At 36.4% G+C, this 24,056-nt stretch overlaps 4 protein-coding genes across 4 annotated transcripts; 3 read left to right on the forward strand and 1 right to left on the reverse strand.

Moving 5' to 3' along the window:
• Nucleotides 1-5,197: 5,197 nt before the first annotated feature.
• On the forward strand, nucleotides 5,198-6,096 carry LOC115999326. The gene is made up of 2 exons (XM_031239183.1): nucleotides 5,198-5,951; nucleotides 6,062-6,096. Exons 1-2 carry the CDS (start codon nucleotides 5,198-5,200, stop codon nucleotides 6,094-6,096), a joined length of 789 nt encoding a protein of 262 aa, XP_031095043.1.
• A 4,005-nt stretch (nucleotides 6,097-10,101) lies between these two features.
• On the forward strand, nucleotides 10,102-11,342 carry LOC115998207 (putative receptor like protein 25). Its single transcript, XM_031237704.1, has 2 exons — nucleotides 10,102-11,022; nucleotides 11,188-11,342. The coding sequence occupies exons 1-2, from the start codon at nucleotides 10,531-10,533 to the stop codon at nucleotides 11,230-11,232; spliced, it is 537 nt and encodes a 178-aa protein (XP_031093564.1). The 5' UTR covers nucleotides 10,102-10,530; the 3' UTR covers nucleotides 11,233-11,342.
• A 209-nt stretch (nucleotides 11,343-11,551) lies between these two features.
• On the reverse strand, nucleotides 11,552-13,541 carry LOC115998205 (3-hydroxy-3-methylglutaryl-coenzyme A reductase-like). Its single transcript, XM_031237702.1, has one exon. The coding sequence runs from the start codon at nucleotides 13,393-13,395 to the stop codon at nucleotides 11,707-11,709; it is 1,689 nt and encodes a 562-aa protein (XP_031093562.1). The 5' UTR covers nucleotides 13,396-13,541; the 3' UTR covers nucleotides 11,552-11,706.
• A 7,787-nt stretch (nucleotides 13,542-21,328) lies between these two features.
• LOC115998206 (3-hydroxy-3-methylglutaryl-coenzyme A reductase-like) lies at nucleotides 21,329-23,352 on the forward strand. Its single transcript, XM_031237703.1, has one exon. It carries the CDS (start codon nucleotides 21,475-21,477, stop codon nucleotides 23,158-23,160), a length of 1,686 nt encoding a protein of 561 aa, XP_031093563.1. The 5' UTR covers nucleotides 21,329-21,474; the 3' UTR covers nucleotides 23,161-23,352.
• The last annotated feature ends 704 nt before the right edge of the window (nucleotides 23,353-24,056 follow it).

A 24,056-nucleotide genomic window follows, 5' to 3' on the forward strand; every position in this document is an offset into this window, starting at 1 on the left:
CGGCGTGGGGAGGGTTCGAGCACACGCCGACCTCGCACACCCGAACCCCACCCCGATGAAGAGGTCAATTCACCTCGGCCCTCGGCAAGGCGAGGAGGGGGTGAGGCCACCAGAAGTCGGCCCGAGCGACGAGAGGCTGGAGGAGCACGGCTGGCCCGGGCTACCAAATCCGCCTTCGGGCGATTGAGCACGCGGGTCCTGGTACAGGAACGCCTCGACTTTGGACCTCCATCGTGCACCGAGTGTTAGTAGACACAGGGAGTTCGGTGAATGTCATGTACCACGACACGTTCACCAAGCTCGGCCTATCAAGAAAGCAACTAGCGCTAGTCAGAACCCCGCTGGCCGGGTTCACGGTGGACTCCATCGAGACTGAGGGCTCCATCAGCTTTAAATATTATTTTGAAGCAAAAGTGTAATATACTATAAATATAAGAAAAGTAAAAGGAAGATGAGTGGAAAGATCATTGGCGAATGAAACACAGACAAAAATTCAATGCCCTAGCAATACAAAAAACACAAGGACTTATATCAAACGCGTAAGAATGCCGTTACAAATGCCAGTTTTGGTTTGGAGCATATTTCATATATTATCTGACAATTCACCATTCCACAATATTGATTAAGATGTAAGAACAAATAATAAAAGGTCTAAAGTATGAGTCCACTAACTCCACTATGACCTTAAATCAGGGATACACTAACACCTAAATTAGGGATCCACTAATTTATGTTTTGTTCTTATTCAGAAAGTGGTGCAAATAATTAAGAATAGGAAAATTTTCATGATTAGTGCATTGATGGAATGCAACTATATAAAGGCCATCAAAATCCCCCTCACTGCTTGACATTCAGTCTTATACACCATCTGAGAGAGTTGAGTCAAGTGAGAGAAAAATAATTAGGAAGCTCAAGCAAAGGCAGCAAGCAGCACAGTTCAGTCAGGCAATCAAACAAACAACTATGGCTGGAGGTTAGATCCTATATATTTCATATACTTCAGTTTTAATTCTTACAGTTGGTATCAGAGCCCATAAAACCTCTGCTTGGTTGATTAGTTTGTATGTGTATATGCCAGAAAATATGAATTTGTTTATTCTGCTATACATATACTGTTTTTACCGGGTATGCATATATATATTTTTGACTTTATGTATGTATACAAATCTCTCCAAAATATTTTTGGAATATGTTATAAATTATTTTCGAAATATAAATGAACAAATTTCGAAATAAATTTATAAATATACATACTGCCTTTGCGTTGAATTCGACAATGCCGGTGACGGAACTCGAAAAATCGCTGGACGACCATGGCTGAGCACCTCCTGTGCGGATGCGATGACGGTGGCGGCTCTGTCCTCCGGTCTCAGATCGGCTCGGGGCGGCGGAGTGAAAGGTGACCGGCGATGGCGGTGGTTGCGAACGGTGGCCGGCAACCTCTCTCGCTTTCTCTCTTCGCGTCTCTCCTTCAGTCGGCTCTCTCTCTCTCTTGTCTGCGTAAATGAGCTAATGGCTGCTGATGGAAAATACATAATGAACTAGCAGGAGTAACAGCTAGGTTATAACATTATAATGATCTATGGTCTATGGGCTTGGGCTATGTTAACATTATAATGGTCTATGACTTTGGGCTTGGTCCTACTTTTTGATTTGGGAAATATTGAAGTAGAAGAAGAATGATGAAGGGAAATTATATTAGTTTGGGTTTGGCCCAATTCGGCCAAGCCCATTATACCTTTTAAAAAAAAAAATTATAATTGGGCCCATTTAGATTGTTTAAGTCATTTGGACATGCTTTAACTTTTGGCCTCATTATAATTATACTTGCTTTAGTGTTTTCCTTCTATCATATTTGAGCTTCTTCTATCCTTAATTGTTCAAGATTAATTTCTCCTTAATTTATTATTAAATTATCATTTAATTGTGAGTAAATATTAAGTTTTACATTTGCTATTTGGATTTTAATTTAATAATGAGAATTATATTAAATTGCCTTAAGTATTGCAATTTAATTATAAAGTATAAGTTAATAATATGCATAATCTGAGCATGCTATTTATATTTGTTGCAATAATTATTTGACTGTTATAATTATGCCTTTAGAAAAACATGTTCTTTAAGGATGAATTTAGAGCCTTTTAGGTCTGAATTAAATGTTTGTTATGCATGATATAGTGCCTTTTAGGTGAATTTAGTGCCTTTTAAGGATATATTAAGCATATTATTACTCTTCANGGCCCGGGCTACCAAATCCGCCTTCGGGCGATTGAGCACGCGGGTCCTGGTACAGGAACGCCTCGACTTTGGACCTCCATCGTGCACCGAGTGTTAGTAGACACAGGGAGTTCGGTGAATGTCATGTACCACGACACGTTCACCAAGCTCGGCCTATCAAGAAAGCAACTAGCGCTAGTCAGAACCCCGCTGGCCGGGTTCACGGTGGACTCCATCGAGACTGAGGGCTCCATCAGCTTTAAATATTATTTTGAAGCAAAAGTGTAATATACTATAAATATAAGAAAAGTAAAAGGAAGATGAGTGGAAAGATCATTGGCGAATGAAACACAGACAAAAATTCAATGCCCTAGCAATACAAAAAACACAAGGACTTATATCAAACGCGTAAGAATGCCGTTACAAATGCCAGTTTTGGTTTGGAGCATATTTCATATATTATCTGACAATTCACCATTCCACAATATTGATTAAGATGTAAGAACAAATAATAAAAGGTCTAAAGTATGAGTCCACTAACTCCACTATGACCTTAAATCAGGGATACACTAACACCTAAATTAGGGATCCACTAATTTATGTTTTGTTCTTATTCAGAAAGTGGTGCAAATAATTAAGAATAGGAAAATTTTCATGATTAGTGCATTGATGGAATGCAACTATATAAAGGCCATCAAAATCCCCCTCACTGCTTGACATTCAGTCTTATACACCATCTGAGAGAGTTGAGTCAAGTGAGAGAAAAATAATTAGGAAGCTCAAGCAAAGGCAGCAAGCAGCACAGTTCAGTCAGGCAATCAAACAAACAACTATGGCTGGAGGTTAGATCCTATATATTTCATATACTTCAGTTTTAATTCTTACAGTTGGTATCAGAGCCCATAAAACCTCTGCTTGGTTGATTAGTTTGTATGTGTATATGCCAGAAAATATGAATTTGTTTATTCTGCTATACATATACTGTTTTTACCGGGTATGCATATATATATTTTTGACTTTATGTATGTATACAAATCTCTCCAAAATATTTTTGGAATATGTTATAAATTATTTTCGAAATATAAATGAACAAATTTCGAAATAAATTTATAAATATACATACTGCCTTTGCGTTGAATTCGACAATGCCGGTGACGGAACTCGAAAAATCGCTGGACGACCATGGCTGAGCACCTCCTGTGCGGATGCGATGACGGTGGCGGCTCTGTCCTCCGGTCTCAGATCGGCTCGGGGCGGCGGAGTGAAAGGTGACCGGCGATGGCGGTGGTTGCGAACGGTGGCCGGCAACCTCTCTCGCTTTCTCTCTTCGCGTCTCTCCTTCAGTCGGCTCTCTCTCTCTCTTGTCTGCGTAAATGAGCTAATGGCTGCTGATGGAAAATACATAATGAACTAGCAGGAGTAACAGCTAGGTTATAACATTATAATGATCTATGGTCTATGGGCTTGGGCTATGTTAACATTATAATGGTCTATGACTTTGGGCTTGGTCCTACTTTTTGATTTGGGAAATATTGAAGTAGAAGAAGAATGATGAAGGGAAATTATATTAGTTTGGGTTTGGCCCAATTCGGCCAAGCCCATTATACCTTTTAAAAAAAAAAATTATAATTGGGCCCATTTAGATTGTTTAAGTCATTTGGACATGCTTTAACTTTTGGCCTCATTATAATTATACTTGCTTTAGTGTTTTCCTTCTATCATATTTGAGCTTCTTCTATCCTTAATTGTTCAAGATTAATTTCTCCTTAATTTATTATTAAATTATCATTTAATTGTGAGTAAATATTAAGTTTTACATTTGCTATTTGGATTTTAATTTAATAATGAGAATTATATTAAATTGCCTTAAGTATTGCAATTTAATTATAAAGTATAAGTTAATAATATGCATAATCTGAGCATGCTATTTATATTTGTTGCAATAATTATTTGACTGTTATAATTATGCCTTTAGAAAAACATGTTCTTTAAGGATGAATTTAGAGCCTTTTAGGTCTGAATTAAATGTTTGTTATGCATGATATAGTGCCTTTTAGGTGAATTTAGTGCCTTTTTAAGGATATATTAAGCATATTATTACTCTTCATTGTGTCTATTTAAGGGCACATTAAAGAATCACAAAGATAGTTCACCCTATTAAAGCCTTATCCATAGGTGAACTCATAATCTTATAGAACTCTCAAACAATTTTACTTCAAACATGAGAACACATGAATTAGGGAAGTTTCTTGGGGAGGAATACTAGTTATATGGCCCTGGCTTAAAACGCCTTGCTGGCTGAAACTGCCGTAGTGCCTTCACCCATATTGCTACTAGTCCCCTTGCGACGCTACTCTGTCTAAGGAGTTGGTTTTTAAAGGAGCCTTAGCACCTACCAACTTTCCTGGGAGTATACCTAAGGATTGTCTATCATGATTTGGTTCAATTTGTTTGTTAGGATTTTTCTTGCCAATGTGATAATATTTAATTTTGGTCGATTAAAGAGTAGCCACAGCATCTTCAATTTACCAAAATTACATCTTAAGTTTTACTCACATAAAGTTTAGGCAAGAATATTGTGGTTAACTCTGCGTAATATGATAAAATTTTCGCCCACAGGCAATTTTGTTGTATTTGTAGTGTTAATTAGAATGAAATACGAAACTATGATCATAATTTGCCCATAGGGATTATGTATCGGCATATAGTTTGGTAGTTTTGTCATTAAGGGTGGTAAATCAAATAAAAATCGTACTCATTCTATTTCCACCATTCAGTCTTGATGGATTCATTGTGCGTAAAAATTTAGCCCACAGGCAATTTTTATGGCATACGAGTCTATCTTTTGCATAACTTACATTGGTAACAATATGCACTTCAGTCTCTCTCTCTATATTTTTGCCTCGAAAAAAAATTCTAACCAAGCATTCATTGTTACTCTTTACAGCAACTCTACCCGTCACTCAAACCATAACTATTGATGTTCCTTTATAATCACAAAGAATGGAAAGATGCTATTCTCCTACATTTGGGATTATTAGAGTTAGATTACGCTGTTCTGAATGAGGAACCCTCCGAGGTTACTACAGAAAGCACTGACGAAGCCAAGCAGCTTCGTGCACGATGGGAGAGATCCAATCGGTTATGTGTGCACCTCATTAAGTCAAAAATTTCGAGAGAAATTCGTGGTTCCATTGAGGAAATTCAGAAAACCAAGCCTCTGCTCAAGGCCATTGATGATCAATTTGTTGACTCAAAGAAATCATCGGCAAGTACTCTAATAATGCGATTTATCAATCTTCGTCTTACCACTGTTAAGGGCACGCGTAAACACATCATGCAAGTAAGGGATATTGCAGCTCAACTAAAGAAGCTGGAAATCATTTTACCAGATACTTTTGTGGTGCATTTTGCACTTAATACCCTTCCTCAAGAATATAGCCCCTTTAAGATTTCTTACAACACACATAAAGTAGATTGGTCTATCAATGAGTTGATAACCATGTGTGCGCAAGAAGAACAAAGGCTTATGACTGAGATTGGGGAAAACGCTCTAATGGCCACAACAAAGTATAAAAGAAAATCTGGAAAGTCCAAGGGATCCACCGTAGCAACTAAGGGCAAACTGCCCCCAAAAGCTGACATTAAGAAGATACAGAAGTGTTTCTTTTGTAAAAAGAAGGGACACATGAAGAAGGACTGTATCAAATTCAAGAAGTGGATGTCCCAAAAGGGTAATATTTCCTCTTCTTTTGTATGTTTTGAATCCAATATGTCAGAAGTTAATACTAATTCTTGGTGGATTGACTCTGGTTCAACAATCCACATTGCAAACTCCTTGCAGGCTATGACAAATCTGAGACAGCCAACGGGAACTGAGTGTAGCATCTTTTCTGGAAACAAGATTGCATCACCTGTAGAAGCTGTCGGAGTTTGTACTTTAGTTTTGAATAATGGTTTTGTTTTGACGCTAGATAAGACATTCTATGTTCCTAGTTTCTCTAGGAACTTAATTTCAGTTTCTAGACTTGTACCCTTTGGATTTAAATTTGAATTTAATGCCAAGTATTTCAAGTTATTTCATAATTCTGCTTGTATTGGCACTGGTACATTATCTGATGGTCTTTACCGTCTTAACTTAAAGAATGTTTCAATTTATAATTCTTTACATGTTCAAAACGGCACTAAACGATGCAGTATTAACGAAAACTCCTCAATGTTATGGCATCGAAGATTAGGTCATATCTCCCTTGAGCGTATTAAAAGATTAGTAAAGGATGGAGTACTTTCTACTCTAGACTATACTGATTTTGAGACTTGCATTAACTGCATTAAGGGTAAGCAGACAAACAAGTCAAAGAAAGGTGCCAATAGAAGTTCAACATTGTTGGAAATTATTCACACTGACATATGTTGTCCTGATATAGACATGCATGGTCAGAAATATTTCATCACCTTCATTGATGACTTCTCAAGATTTACCTATGTGTATTTACTTCATAATAAGCATGAAGCATTGGATGCCTTTAAATTATTTAAAGCTGAAGTTGAAAACCAATGCAAGAAGCAAATACAAATAGTTAGATCAGATAGAGGTGGTGAATATTATGGTAGATACACTGAAAATGGACAAGCACTAGGACCGTTTGCTAAATTTCTTCAAGAGCATGGGATTATTGCCCAATACACCATGCCTGGATCTCCGGATCAAAACGGTGTTGCTGAAAGAAGAAATCGGACTCTTTTGGATATGGTGCGGAGTATGCTGATAAACTCCACACTTCCAAAATCGTTGTGGACTGAAGCACTTAAGACGGCAACGTATATATTAAACCGTGTTCCTACCAAGGCTGTCCCTAAGACACCTTTTGAGTTATTCAAAGGTTGGAAATCGAGTTTGCATCATATTCGTATTTGGGGATGTCCGTCTGAGGTGAGAATATACAATCCACAAGAAAAGAAACTTGACCCGAGGACAATTAGTGCTTTCTTTATTGGATACGCACAATCTTCTAAGGGTTATAGGTTTTATTGTCCATCACATACTACTAGGATAGTGGAATCAAGGAATGCTAAGTTTCTTGAAGATGACTTGATTAGTGGGAGAGATCGATTTAAGAACTCAGTTCCTACTTTCGATCACATTGACTCTCACCCTTCTACGTCATCTACTAGAGTTGTACTTATACGCAGTGTTCCTTTATTAACACCCGCGGTTATACAACCTACCATTGATATTCCACAAGTTGCTGAAACTCAACAATTTCAGGATTTACAGCAAGTTCCTGAACCGATACAGACTGAACTGATTCAAGAACTACCCTTAGTTCCTGAAACGGTAGTTGCCCTGCAACCTTATCAAGGTATCGGTGGTCCAACATTAAGACGGTCTACTCGGATAAGACGTTCAGCATTACCTAGTTATTATGAATCGTATCTACAAGAATCTGACATTGGAGCTGAAAATGATCCTGAAACTTTTTCACAAGCCACAAATTGTGAACATTCTGATTTGTGGTTAGAAGCCATGAAAGATGAAATGAATTCCATGAAGAGTAATGGAGTTTGGGATCTTGTTGAGTTACCTAATGGGGCCAAGGCTATTTCTTGTAAATGGGTTTTTAAAACCAAAAGAGATTCATTAGGTAACATTGAAAGATACAAGGCCAGACTCGTTGCTAAGGGATTTACTCAAAAAGAAGGAATAGATTACAAGGAGACTTTTTCTCCTGTATCAAAGAAAGATTCTCTTCGAATTATCTTGGCTTTAGTTGCACATTTTAATCTTGAGTTGCAACAAATGGATGTGAAAACTGCCTTTCTTAATGGTGATCTAGAAGAGGAAGTTTACATGAAACAACCTGAAGGATTCTCTTCTAAAGATGGTGAAAATTTAGTATGCAAGCTTAAGAAATCCGTATATGGCTTAAAACAAGCCTCCCGCCAATGGTACATTAAGTTCGATGGGGTTATTTCTTCATTTGGTTTTGTTGAGAATCCCTCAGATCATTGTATATACCATAAGGTGAGTGGGAGCAAAATTTGTTTTCTAGTTTTATATGTGGATGATATCTTGCTTGCTACTAATGATATGGGGATGCTTCGTGACGTGAAACAATTCCTTTCTAAGAACTTTGATATGAAGGACATGGGTAATGCATCTTATGTCATTGGCATAAAGATTCATAGGGATAGATCCCGGGGCATACTGGGTCTATCGCAAGAAACCTATATAAACAAGGTTTTAGAAAGATTTCAGATGAAAAATTGTTCACCAAATGTAGCTCCCATAGCAAAAGGAGATAAATTCAATATGGATCAATGCCCTAAGAGTGACCTGGAGAAAGAATCCATGAAGACTATTCCATATGCTGAAGCAGTTGGGTGCCTTGGATACATTCAAGTATGTACAAGACCGGACATTGCTTTTGCTGTTGGAATGCTAGGACGATATTTGCAAAATCCAGGTATGGACCACTGGAGAGCTGTAAAAAGAGTTTTAAGGTACCTCAAAGGTACTAAAGATTACAAGCTTGGATTTAGACAGACAGATAACTTGGATGTTATTGGATATTCTGATGCGGACTTTGCTGGCTGTGTTGATTCTCGAAAATCGACTTCTGGGTACGTGTTTATCATGGCGGGGGGGGCTATCTCATGGAGAAGTGTTAAACAAACTTTTATAACTACTTCTACTATGGAAGCCGAGTTCGTTTCTTGTTTCGAAGCTACTTCGCAAGGTGTGTGGCTTAAGAATTTCATCTCTGGACTTAGGATTATGGATTCTATATCTAAGCCATTAAAAATCTATTGTGACAACTCAGCTGCAGTCTTCCTAACTAAGAACGACAAAAGTGGGAGTCGAAGCAAACACATCGACATTAAGTTCTTAGCTATTAGGGAGCGTGTTAAAAGAGAAATTGTGGTCATTGAGCACATTAGTACTGAGTTGATGATAGCAGATCCCTTGACTAAAGGCATGCCTCCATTTAAATTCAAGGATCTTGCTGAAAAGATGGGACTTTCACCCAATTTGTAATTTGTATATATACATTCAGTTTTAATGAAATTCTTTTGCATTCAGAAATTTTCTCATTCTAGTATGTACACTTTAAATTTATTGAGAAAATATTTCAGTCGGATTTGAAATAAACATAAGGTTTATTTTCATTAAGTTTTTCTTGTTTCCTAATTAAGTACTTAAAGGCAGTTTACATTTAATCATAATAGATATTACTCGCACTAATGAGGACATATCATTATGGTTAGTGTTATCTTGTACTTTGAGTTTGATATTTGCACCAAGTGGGAGAATGTAAGAACAAATAATAAAAGGTCTAAAGTATGAGTCCACTAACTCCACTATGACCTTAAATTAGGGATACACTAACACCTAAATTAGGGATCCACTAATTTATGTTTGGTTCTTATTCAGAAAGTGGTGCAAATAATTAAGAATAGGAAAATTTTCATGATTAGTGCATTGATGGAATGCAACTATATAAAGGCCATCAAAATCCCCCTCACTGCTTGACATTCAGTCTTATACACCATCTGAGAGAGTTGAGTCATGTGAGAGAAAAATAATTAGGAAGCTCAAGCAAAGGCAGCAAGCAGCACAGTTCAGTCAGGCAATCAAACAAACAATTATGGCTGGAGGTTAGATCCTATATATTTCATATACTTCAGTTTTAATTCTTACATAAGAAACTTCCTATGCATTTTCCCAAGTCTCTATCTTCATCTCTTTTCTCCAGCCATTAGTTCTAGACTTGTATAGTTTCCTCAGCATTTCTCGGAATTTGATTCTAAACTTCTTCGTTTTCATTATTCTTCTCTGTATCTAGTTCCTTCTCTCCTACATAAGTTGCTATCTGATCTAAGGGTACTAGAGCTCTCGTATAACAACTTGACAATTGACCCAACTAGCAGTAATGAAGCCATGTTCTCATCCCAACAGTTCATAGTACTTAGATTGGCTTCGTGTAAGTTGCAAAAGTTTCCAGATCTTAGAAATCAATCGAAGATGGGAATATTAGATCTTTCGGACAATGAAATTGGAGGGGGAATACCAAACTGGATTTGGAAAGTTGGCAATGGAGGTCTCAATGTTCTGAACCTTTCTTGCAATTTTTTGGAGTATCTGGAAGAACCTTACAGCATTTATGGCAGTCTTTTTGTAATTGACTTGCACTCAAACAGACTTCAAGGCAATCTACCAATCCCACCAGCAGTATTCATCTATGTGGACTACTCAGACAATAATTTCAGCCTAAAGAAAATCTGATCGAATTTGTCTCACAAGTTCAGTATATGCATTACCAAGACACAGTGAGAGTAACCATGAAAGGCCTGGAGGTGGAGCTTGTAAAAATTCTCAGAATCTTCACATCCATTGATTTCTCAAGCAATAAGTTTAATGGAGATATACCAGATTCAATTGGGGCTCTTAATTCACTTCATCTTCTCAACCTATCACACAATGCTCTCATAGGCAAAATCCCTCAAGAATTTGGAAATTTGACACAGCTTGAATCTCTGGACCTCTCAGCTAACCAGTTGAGTGGAGAGATCCCCGTGCAACTCACAAAACTCACTTTTCTTTCAGTCTTGAATCTATCCGTAAATGAGTTCTGTGGCAAGATTCCAACTGGCAATCAGTTTCAAACTTTTTCAGAAGATTCGTTTCGAGATAATCATGAACTTTGCGGATTTCCATTGAATGCAACGTGCGATAATAATTCAAGTTCCAAGGGGTTTCCATGGCCGAGTTCAAATGGCAGCCATTCAGACCCCAAATCTAAGGTAAGATGGGAGTTTGTAACCTCTAGTTTGGGTTTTGTTGTGGGTTTATCCGGAACTTTATGGCTTCTTTTGCATAACAAAATATGTAGTGAAAGATTTAACAGGCACCTAAACAGTGTTCTTATAAGGCTTTTTCATCAATGACACCAACAAGAATATTTCCAGGACGCGCCGGGAATAAATGCTGCAGATAAACAGTGTTATGGTTAAGCTCCAGTTTTAGATTCAATTTCATTGTAAAAGCAAATAAAAATTGTTTGTAGATGATCAAGATATTGAAAATAATGATGACGCGATTGATAGCAAGGCCTATCTGTGAAGTGGGGGTAGTGGTGGATGGATTTCTTATGATGAATGTGTTGTTAGTAAGGAGTCGTTATTCTTTGTGTTGTAATTTAGCTAGCTGTCACTTTAATGTGTATGAATTTTTTCCTCAATCTCTTTAGTTCAATTGTATGGCCGGTAATAATAAAACGGTCAACCTCTATTTCATTCCCAATGAATTCCAGATTTTCATTTCTTTCACTGATTGCACAGAAACAAGTATAGGTAAAAATTACAAATTAATTACCAAGAATTTGAATTCATTAATTATAAAAGAAGAAGAAAAAAAATTGGATACATCATTGATAATTAATTAATGTTGCTTCAATTCCTGTGCATATATGCCTGAGTGTTTTGTAATTAAGGTTTGTTAGAGGACCTATTGTACTTCATGTGACTCTTAACAAGCTGCCCTGCAGCAATTGCAGACATCAAAGAAAGCTCCCCAGCTAATACTGCTCCAGCAACCACAGTGGCCAACCTTCTGGAGTTGGCTCCGGGCACTTTGTTGCTAGCACCCTTCACTCCTAGTAGATTCAAGCATGCGGCCTGGGAAGCAAGCTGAGTTCCACCCCCCACGGTGCCTACCTCAATGGACGGCATGGTAACTGAGATGTGAAGATCTTTCCCTTCATTAACCGCCTCCATCATGGTTATACAGTGGGAGCTTTCAATGTTTTGTGCAGGGTCTTGTCCTGTGGCAATGTAGAGGGCGGACACAATGTTGGCGGCGTGGGCGTTGAATCCCCCAAGAGCTCCAGCCATGGCGGATCCAGTGAGATTCTTGAGCATGTTGAGCTCTACTAAGGAGGCAACATCAGTTTTTAGTACTTTGTTAACTACTTCTTCCTTTATTATGGCCTCGCAGACGACTGACTTACCGCGGCCTTCAATCCAGTTGACAGCCGCAGGTTTCTTGTCGGAGCAGAAGTTGCCAGAGATGCCAATGATGTCCATGTCGGGGAAGTCAGTCTGGAGGAAGTCCAATACGTTCTGGACGCCCTTGGATACCATGTTCATCCCCATGGCATCGCCAGTGCTGCAAGTGAATCTCATGTACAGATTCTTGCCGGCAATAGCGCATTTGATGGTTTGGAGGCGAGCAAAACGACTAGATTTATTGAATGCGGTAGCAATGGTGTCGAAACTTAAAGGGTCCTCCAAGAAAAGCTTCAACTGCGCGGCTCTTTTGGCGGTGGAGAATCTCACCACTGGAGCTCTAGTCATCCCATCCCTTAACACCACACTGGTTGCGCCTCCGGAGGCATAGATGGCTTTGCAACCCCTGTTTGTGCTGGCCACCAAGCAACCCTCCGTGGTAGCCATGGGTACAGAGTACTCCTCACCGTCAAGCAAGAGCGGCCCCGCAATACCTACCGGAATCTGTACGTACCCAACTGGCATCTCGCAACACTGACCCAGAATTGATTCATAGTCAAAACTCTCCAAGGGAAGTCCGTCTAAAGATTTGCCGGTTATTCTCTCCAAGGCCTTGCGACGGATGGCTGCAGCCCTCTTGCAATCCCCTAACTTTGACTCCAGGGAGTAGGATGGAATCCGACCTTCCGCAACACCTTTCACTATCTCCTCATCATCGGAAGAAATTATAATTGGATCAGATTTGATAGCAGCAGGAGGAGGAGGAGGAGGTGTGACTACATGGTCATCATCATTTTCTTTTTTCTTCTTCAGTTTTTCTTCTTCTTCTTGCTGCTCTTGCTCTTGTGGAGGATTGGAGCCAATAATGCCGAAGAAGCCCAAGAGATAAACAAACGAAGCAGCAAAAGCGAGGAGGGCAGCCATCTCAGAGCTTGAGATAACATGGAGAGGCTTGGAGTGACGGATCTTGTCGCGCCAGCTAACGAGCAGGAAATAGACGGCCGCAAAGAAGACGGCGTTAGTAAGGTAGAGAAGCAGTGAAGGTGCAGGATTAGGATTTTCAGAGAAAGAATAATCAATATTGGTGATGGATTTCTTATGTTTAACTGGAGAACTAATGGAAGTGGAAGTGGATGTTAGGGGAATTTGCTGGATTTGCTTCAACTCCATCTTGCTTTGCTTAGCTTAGATCAGAATTATATTAGATCGATCTGATCTTACCCAAATTCAACAACACCTACTACAACAGCTTAATTTGAATCTATGATATGATTACAAATTTGTTGTTCTGTTGTTGGATGGATGAATGAATGAATTTGGTATGTATCTCAAGAAAACCTATATATTTATACAACTCATATTTCTAGCTTTAATTTTGTGTACTTTCCTGGAAATGATAATTAAGCAGATCAGAGAGATGGAAATTAATTATTGGTTCAACATAGTTAGGCTTAGGCGGCTCCCTCATCACTTGACTCACTGCAGTCCTTAATTCTTTTTTCACAGCTAGCACGTGTATCTTATATTTAATATATTATATATTATTAGATTAGATATATATATATATATATTTAGCCACACTCACTTGACTACTTCACCCATTTTTTAGGCTTTACTTGTGGCAGCACATCACCACGAGTGAAATTCAGCAGGTTTGTACAACTAACACACTAGTGAAATTAAAGCTTCAATTTAATAAAATTAAATAGCACAAAAACTTCAATTCTCAAGTAGATTTTCCTATATATATATATCTTAAAATAAAATTTTCTAGATGGTCTAGCCGAATAACTCTTTTGCGAAACAAGAAAACAGTTATTTACTTGCATTTTGTACTGTGGACTTTATTAGTTATTAGTTCAAAATTTTTAAATTATGATATCATATTGTCCAATTCAATCACTCAAGGAAAATGTGAACTTTAATTCTCCAATCACTCCAATCTACTGCAATGGTTGTACGGTAACCACTACAATTGTACGCAAAAGTAATAAGACATATATGGAATGAGTGATAGTCAAAAGACTAAATCTAGAATTAACTCAAATTTTGAATTGTGTTAGGAACTTATTTTCTATTATTTTTAATTTTTTAGTAATCGAATTGAATATGTTATTCTAAGTTTCTTGACAAATTAATTTGGTGCTCAGTTTGATTCATTTTATTTGGTGAGATAATAAGGGAGCAAAATTTTATGTTCGTCCGGATAGAGTTAGGGAGTGAGTCTAAAGCGGGTTGAATAGACTCATTGTATTTTGAAAATTTCTTCATAAGTAGTCAAATTTACCCAAGGGATAACCTTAACCACAATATTAGATTTTATGCATAGCGGAAATGAAACTTAACCCCTTTTTATTTGATCTTTGCACGATTGATTTTCTTGTTAAAAATACTAGGTTTGTGCGTGAATGATTTGCAAGAAATATAAAGAAATAAAAGTAGAGAGTGAGAGAAAATCTTATAGTGCTTCGCCTCTTAACTAAGCCTACTCCATTTTTCTTCACAACGTGTGAAGGTTTGCACTAAAAGTCCTTAGTACTAAACACCCCCAAGTTTGTTCCTTGATCACCAAACTGGACACAAACTTGTATCACCAGGTTTTTCAACTTTTACAAGTTTACTCCGCTCTCATCTTTCTACTTATCCAATTAGAGAACACAGGTTGAAGAAATTGGTTTTCTTCTTTTCTCCATCTTGAAATCCTGGCTTCTTGAATCTGGATCTTCTCAACATGAAGCAACTCAAGATTGTACGGTAACCAATACAATTGTACGCAAAAGTAATAAGACATATATATAGAATGAGTGATAGTCAAAAGACTAAATCTAGAATTAACTCAAATTTTGAAGTGTGTTAGGCACTTATTTTCTATTATTTTTAGTGATCGAATTGAATATGTTATTCTAAGTTTCTTGACAAATTAATTTGGTGCTCAGATTGATTCATTTTATTTGGTGATGAGATAATAAGGGAGCAAAATTTTATGTTCGTCCGGATAGAGTTAGGGAGTGAGTCTAAAGCGGGTTGAATAGACTCATTGTATTTTGAAAATTTCTTCATAAGTAGTCAAATTTACCCAAGGGATAACCTTAACCACAATATTAGATTTTATGCATAGCGGAAATGAAACTTAACCCCTTTTTATTTGATCTTTGCACGATTGATTTTCTTGTTAAAAATACTAGGTTTGTGCGTGAATGATTTGCAAGAAATATAAAGAAATAAAAGTAGAGAGTGAGAGAAAATCTTATAGTGCTTCGCCTCTTAACTAAGCCTACTCCATTTTTCTTCACAACGTGTGAAGGTTTGCACTAAAAGTCCTTAGTACTAAACACCCCCAAGTTTGTTCCTTGATCACCAAACTGGACACAAACTTGTATCACCAGGTTTTTCAACTTTTACAAGTTTACTCCGCTCTCATCTTTCTACTTATCCAATTAGAGAACACAGGTTGAAGAAATTGGTTTTCTTCTTTTCTCCATCTTGAAATCCTGGCTTCTTGAATCTGGATCTTCTCAACATGAAGCAACTCAAGATTGTACGGTAACCAATACAATTGTACGCAAAAGTAATAAGACATATATATAGAATGAGTGATAGTCAAAAGACTAAATCTAGAATTAACTCAAATTTTGAAGTGTGTTAGGCACTTATTTTCTATTATTTTTAGTGATCGAATTGAATATGTTATTCTAAGTTTCTTGACAAATTAATTTGGTGCTCAGATTGATTCATTTTATTTGGTGATGAGATAATAAGGGAGCAAAATTTTATGTTCGTCCGGATAGAGTTAGGGAGTGAGTCTAAAGCGGGTTGAATAGACTCATTGTATTTTGAAAATTTCTTCATAAGTAGTCAAATTTACCCAAGGGATAACCTTAACCACAATATTAGATTTTATGCATAGCGGAAATGAAACTTAACCCCTTTTTATTTGATCTTTGCACGATTGATTTTCTTGTTAAAAATACTAGGTTTGTGCGTGAATGATTTGCAAGAAATATAAAGAAATAAAAGTAGAGAGTGAGAGAAAATCTTATAGTGCTTCGCCTCTTAACTAAGCCTACTCCATTTTTCTTCACAACGTGTGAAGGTTTGCACTAAAAGTCCTTAGTACTAAACACCCCCAAGTTTGTTCCTTGATCACCAAACTGGACACAAACTTGTATCACCAGGTTTTTCAACTTTTACAAGTTTACTCCGCCCTCCTCTTTCTACTTATCCAATTAGAGAACACAGATTGAAGAAGGGTGAGAATGGCAATGACATTGAGACTCCACATAGTACGGGCGCAGTACGCTTGAACTTCCATTGTACGGTGGCATCCAAAAAGGAATTCTTCCCAGAGTACGCGCGTATGAGAACATGATTCGCGAAAAGAGTCCTCGTACGAGCCAAGTATGACTGTACTTCTATAATACCAGCAACAATTCAGTAGAGTAGAAATAGTTTGTTGGCGGAATTAATTTGGCCTAGTCTAGTTTTTTACTCTTATTCAGACTTGTACTTTAGTTTTTAGTGAGATAATCCTCCCTAGGTTTCTTGGAGCAACTTGACACATTGATCTAAGGATCTAGGGGGATTTAATTTCTACAACAATTGATTGAAGATTTTTTTGGAGATTGAAGATTGTTCTTGAAACTAAGTTTGTTCATTTCAATTAATTACAACTTACTTTCATTTCACATGCTCCGATTGAATTTTCATCTTCGCTATTCAATTGTGACATAGACTAGCTAATTCTTAAGGATCAATTAGGATTAGGCTTACTGGTTAGGATGCTAGAATGTTTTTATTGCAATTAGAAAGTGACTTGATGTATTGATTTACTAATTCTTGTTGGAAGTGAACTTTGTGTAGACTCTTGTATAATGATGTATTGATTTACAACGCATTCTGTAGCAAAAATTGCAATGGATTTAGTTTTTCATTACACTTTCTATTGTAAAAAAATGTTTCCCAGCATTTTTTGTGCCAAAATTGCAACAACATTTTTCTTTTGTTGCGATTTTTCAGAATGAATTCTGTTTGCAATTTCCCATTACAGCTTAGACTTAGGCTTTTTCTAGTAGTGTTGAGGATGTGGTTGTGTTATACGGTTTCATTTCCTATCAAATTGATGTTTTAGATAATTTAGGTATTTTTTATTTTTAAATATAAACTCTTTTCTATTCTTATATGGTGCATGTTTATCGTTTTTGAGAAAGAAGATTTGTCAACCTTAGCTTGTAGTTATATTACTAGTCTGTTTATTAATTGTTTCAAACCGATTACTTATATTCAAATTTTATTAACAAACAAAAATTTGAATTTTGGGTTGAATATGAATAAAATTTTAGGATGCCATAAGTGGTTCACTAATAATAAAAAATGGCTGCAGTCAAGTAAGTGTGCCTAAATATATATGTTACATGTAGCTGAATATTTAATTTATAGAGCTAGCTGAATTTCACACGTGCTGTGAAAAAAAAAATAAAAAAATGAAGGACTGCAGTGAGTCAAGTGATGAGCTAGCCGCCTAAGCCTAACTATGTTGAACCAATAATTATCTGCTTAATTATCATTTCCAGGAAAGTACACCCAAAGAAATATCCCTCAAATTATGTGCATTCGACTTGCAAATTGGAGTCATGAACCTACATTTTGGATAAATATTTTGCCAAACGGCTGCTGCTAGTGAGACTCGATTCTTGATCTCTTATCTCAAACTTCACTCTTGGGACTAGGTTGAGTTGCCCATGCGGGGTAAAAGTTCTCATATTTACCACTATAAATATAGGACTCATTTAAAGAATGGGATCCCTCAAAAATCATACTGAAGCTCTGCAGATATCCATATTGTAGCTCTACAAAAGTTCTCTTTAATATTCTTACTAAAGATCAAGCCAATTTGATTTCGAAGGCAACAAGCCACATTCCTTATTAAGTCAATTTGAATCCGGAGGCAACTTGTCACATTCCGAGGCCCTTCAATTAAATGTTTTGAAGCAAGTCAAGTGGAGAATCAGAAGAATTTTTTTTAAAGATATTTTGTACCCACACTTTAAATTTTGAATCGCCTTTAATCGTTTTTGAATTTTGAATATATACATTATTCATATTTTCTTGTTTACGGTGCATTTTGAAGCAAAAATTGTATCGGGTTTAGTTTTTCATTGCACTTTCTGTTTTAAAATTGTTCCCCACCATTTTTTATGCCTAAATTGCTTCAAAATTTTCTTGTGGTGCAAATTCCGTTAAAACATTGCAATGGAATTGCATTCCATTACCATTTTCATTGCGCTTTTGCATAATAATTCTATTGCAATTTCCCATTACAGCTCAGACTTTTTCTAATAGTGAATTCATTTCTTATTCTAACTAAAGATCAAGCCAATTTGAATCAAGAGGCAGCAAATCACATTCCAGATCAAGTCAATTTGAATTCGGAGGAAACTTGCTACATTCCGAAGGCCCTTCAGTTAACTATTTTCAAGCAAGTCAATTGGAAAATTAAAGAATTTTTTTTAGAGATTTTGTACCCACCTTCTTCCATATAGGAGTGCAACCGGGTGCCACTAGACCACAAAGTCAGAAATTTGAGAAATTCTTTATTTTAGTACAAATAGAAAACGGGAGAAAGAATAAAAAATCATTTACTTATATATTTCTCCAATTCAAGTTATTGACTTTTAAAGAAAATTTAGTCCTCATGTATTCATTGTTTCTAATTTTATGAAAGTAAAATTGAAAAGTCATGACCATAATTGTGACAATTATTTCTCACACGCTGAAAACAAAACGTTTGTTTTCTTATTATAGCAGTTCAATTCAATTTTACCCTCAATTAGAGGTAAAGGCTTTGGAGTGATGGGATGGAAAACATATATGGGGAACCCACCTTTTTTTTTTTCTTTTTTTTTGAAGATAGGGAACCCAGCTTTCTTAATTGCTGCCAAATGATTGTTGCTTCAAGAACAGTTGTGAGGATTTGATCTTTCGTTTTTGAGTGCAATATGTCACTTGAGAACCATTTATGCTATCCCGTAAAGATTTGTTTTAGATACTTGAGTGATACTTGTATTATTATAAGATTTTGTTTCCTATTAAATTGAAGTTTTGATAGTATAGGTATTTTTTTTTAAATTATTATAAACTCTGATCTTTTCTCTTCTTGTATGGTGTATGTTTATCCCTTTTGAGAAAGAAAATTTGTCAACCTTGTAGTTATATTACTAGTCGGTTTGTTAATTGTTTCAAACTGTTTGGCTATATAAAAATTTTATTTTCAATATTCAAAAAACGTACTAACTAATTAATTAATAATAATTCAAATTTTGGATTGAATATGAATAAAATTTTAAGATGCCATCCGTGCATGATTCACTTATTTTGGTATAAATAGAAAACTAGAGAAAGAAAAAAAATTATGATTCACTTATACATTCCTCCAATATGAAAAACTGACAATAGGGAATGAAAATTTCGGTTATAAAAAATATCAAATTTATCAATTAATTGGCTTTATATTAAAGGTTAAGATGATTTGACATAGTAGATGCTAGCAGGTGTATGAAGTAGCATTGTGCTCCACAAGTGTTGACAAAGTAGTCCAAACGCAAAATCCAGATTATCAAGAAATCTTGAGCTGCTTCACGTTGAGAAGATCCAGATTCAAGAAGCCAGGATTTAAAAATTTTGAACTAATAAAGTCCACAAGATCAGATGCAAGTAAGTAAATAAGTGTTTTTGGTTTCGTAAAAGAGTTATTGGGCTAGATCTAGAAAAAATTATTTTAAGATATACATCAGGACAATCTACTTGAGAATTGAAAGTTTTTGTGCTATTTAATTTTATTAAATTGAAGCTTTAATTTCACTAGTGTGTCACTTGTATAACCTGCTGAATTTCACTCTTTCTGATGTGCTGCCACAAGTAAAGCCTAAAAAATGGGTGAAGTAGTCAAGTGAGTGTGGCTATATATATATATAATCTAATAATATATACTATATTAAATATAAGATACACGTGCTAGCTGTGAAAAATGTTAAATATAAGCCATAGACCACTCACCCATCCTGACCATTTATCAAAACACAATAATGTTAAAAAAAATTCTTACAATAAAAGAATATTGCCAAAAGCTCATTATTAATTCTTAGAAATGAGATTTTAACACACCCTTTTACAAGAACAAGAACTTGTGTCTGGCGCCTTATTAAACAATATTGTGTAAATAATAAAACTTAAGTCTAGCGTCATAGTCCACCCCGCCATCATTGATGTAGCTAGTATTGATTGGCTTTATATTAAAGGTTAAGATGATTTGACATAGTAGGTGCTAGCAGGTGAATGAAGTAGCATTATACTTCTATATTTAGTCTTTTGACTATCACTCATTCCATATGTCTTATTATTTTTGCGTAAAATTGTTGCAGTTACCGTACAACTAACCATCCCAGTAAATTGGGCTAAAAGAAGGCCTGGTCGAATTTACAACAAATTTGTAAAAATTCAACTATTTTCTTAGAGTGATTGGAGAATTAGAGTTCACATTTTCCTTGAGTGATTGGACAATATGATATCATAATTTAAAACTTTTGAACTAATAACTAAAGAAGTACACAAGATGCAAGTAAATAACTGTTTTTTGTTTCGCAAAAGAGTTATTAGGCTAGATCTAGAAAATTTTATTTTAAGATATATATAGGACAATCTGATCAGTTTTTGTATGTGTTATTTAATTTTATTAAATTGAACCTTTCACTAGTGTGTCAACCTGCTGAATTTCACTCGTGGTGATGTGCTGCCACAAGTAAAGCCTAAAAAATGGGTGCAGTCAAGTAAGTGTGCGTAAATATGTTATATATAATCTAATAATATATTGAATATAAGATTAAGATGCCGCAGTAGCATTGAATATTTATACAGGGAGCTGAATTTCACACGTGCTAACAAAACAATTAAGGACTGCTGACTGCAGTCAAGTGATGAGGGAGCCGCCTAACTATGTTGAACCAATAATTAATTTCCATCTCTCTTATCATTTCCAGGAAAGTACACAAAATTAAAGCTAGAAATATGAGTTGTATAAATATATAGGTTTTCTTGAGATACATACCAAATTCATTCATTCATCCATCCAACAACAGAACAACAAATTTGTAATCATATCATAGATTCAAATTAAGCTGTTGTAGTAGGTGTTGTTGAATTTGGGTAAGATCAGATCGATCTAATATAATTCTGATCTAAGCTAAGCAAAGCAAGATGGAGTTGAAGCAAATCCAAATTCCCCCAACATCCACTTCCACTTCCATTAGTTCTCCAGTTAAACATAAGAAATCCATCACCAATATCGATTATTCTTTCTCTGAAAATCCTGCACCTGCACCTTCCAACCTGCTTCTCTACCTTACTAACGCCGTCTTCTTTGCGGCCGTCTATTTCCTGCTCGTTAGCTGGCGCGACAAGATCCGTCACTCCAAGCCTCTCCATGTTATCTCAAGCTCTGAGATGGCTGCCCTCCTCGCTTTTGCTGCTTCGTTTGTTTATCTCTTGGGCTTCTTCGGCATTGGCTCCAATCCTCTACAAGATCAGCAAGAAGAAGAAAAACAGATTACTCTGAAGAAGAAAAAAGAAAATGATGATGACCATGTAGTCACACCTCCTCCTCCTCCTCCTGCTGCTATCAAATCTGATCCAATTATAATTTCTTCCGATGATGAGGAGATAGTGAAAGGTGTTGCGGAAGGTCGGATTCCATCCTACTCCCTGGAGTCAAAGTTAGGGGATTGCAAGAGGGCTGCAGCCATCCGTCGCAAGGCCTTGGAGAGAATAACCGGCAAATCTTTAGACGGACTTCCCTTGGAGAGTTTTGACTATGAATCAATTCTGGGTCAGTGTTGCGAGATGCCAGTTGGGTACGTACAGATTCCGGTAGGTATTGCGGGGCCGCTCTTGCTTGACGGTGAGGAGTACTCTGTACCCATGGCTACCACGGAAGGTTGCTTGGTGGCCAGCACAAACAGGGGTTGCAAAGCCATCTATGCCTCCGGAGGCGCAACCAGTGTGGTGTTAAGGGATGGGATGACTAGAGCTCCAGTGGTGAGATTCTCCACCGCCAAAAGAGCCGCGCAGTTGAAGCTTTTCTTGGAGGACCCTTTAAGTTTCGACACCATTGCTACCGCATTCAATAAATCTAGTCGTTTTGCTCGCCTCCAAACCATCAAATGCGCTATTGCCGGCAAGAATCTGTACATGAGATTCACTTGCAGCACTGGCGATGCCATGGGGATGAACATGGTATCCAAGGGCGTCCAGAACGTATTGGACTTCCTCCAGACTGACTTCCCCGACATGGATATCATTGGCATCTCTGGCAACTTCTGCTCCGACAAGAAACCTGCGGCTGTCAACTGGATTGAAGGCCGGGGTAAGTCTGTGGTCTGCGAGGCCATAATAAAGGAAGAAGTAGTTAACAAAGTGCTAAAAACTGATGTTGCCTCCTTAGTAGAGCTCAACATGCTCAAGAATCTCACTGGATCTGCCATGGCTGGAGCTCTTGGGGGATTCAATGCCCATGCCGCCAACATTGTGTCTGCCGTCTACATCGCCACAGGACAAGACCCCGCACAAAACATTGAAAGCTCTCACTGTATAACCATGATGGAGGCGGTTAATGAAGGGAAAGATATTCACATCTCAGTTACCATGCCGTCCATTGAGGTAGGCACCGTGGGGGGTGGAACTCAGCTTGCTTCCCAGGCCGCATGCTTGAATCTACTAGGAGTGAAGGGTGCTAGCAACAAAGTGCCCGGAGCCAACTCCAGAAGGTTGGCCACCGTGGTTGCTGGAGCAGTATTAGCTGGGGAGCTTTCTTTGATGTCTGCAATAGCTGCAGGGCAGCTTGTTAAGAGTCACATGAAGTACAATAGGTCTTCTAACAAACCTTAATTACAAAACACTCAGGCATATATGCACAGGAATTGAAGCAACATTAATTAATTATCAATGATGTATCCAATTTTTTTTCTTCTTCTTTTATAATGAATTCAAATTCTTTGTATTCGTAATTAATTTGTAATTTTTACGTATACCTGTTTCTATGCAATCAGTGAAAGTGAATTCATTAATTAGAGTGATGGATGAGAAACTGGTATTCATTGTGAATGAATAGAGGTTGGCTGTTTTATTATTAAGATACAATTGAACAAAATAGAGGGAAATATTCATACATATGAAAGTCACAGCTAGCTAATTACAACACAAAGAATAACCATTCACGTAATACTTAAAAATCAAAATACTCATACAAGAATAAGATATTTATTTTAGTGACAATTATAATGAATCTCCTATATTATCTTGCATTCATATATATATATATATATATATATATATATATATATATATATATATATATACTTTGAAATGCCTATTTAAATAAAAAAAAATTTTTTGACATTCAATTACCTATGTATGAATTTTTCCTATACAATATTGGTTTGACATACTTTAAAATACTTATTTAAATATAAACATTGGGCATTAACCTATTATAACCATGTAAAACTAGTATATATACAAGAATTTTTCTTTTTGCAAGAAATTAATAAAAAATATAAAAAAGTATCCCTTATGATTTATGATTATCATATAATTCCATTACTGTGAATTTTCAAAGATATTATAATTTATAAATTTATAATTAAAATTTTATACAAATACACATTTACACTTAAAATAATAATTTAACTAGTAAAATAATATTATATGATTTATATCAAACAAAATTACTAATAAAAAATAACTACACAATTGTTTACTTAGTAAATAAATACAAACGACAC

The sequence above is a fragment of the Ipomoea triloba genome, chromosome 12, assembly GCF_003576645.1.
Source record: "Ipomoea triloba cultivar NCNSP0323 chromosome 12, ASM357664v1".
NCBI classification, from domain to species: Eukaryota; Viridiplantae; Streptophyta; class Magnoliopsida; order Solanales; family Convolvulaceae; genus Ipomoea; species Ipomoea triloba.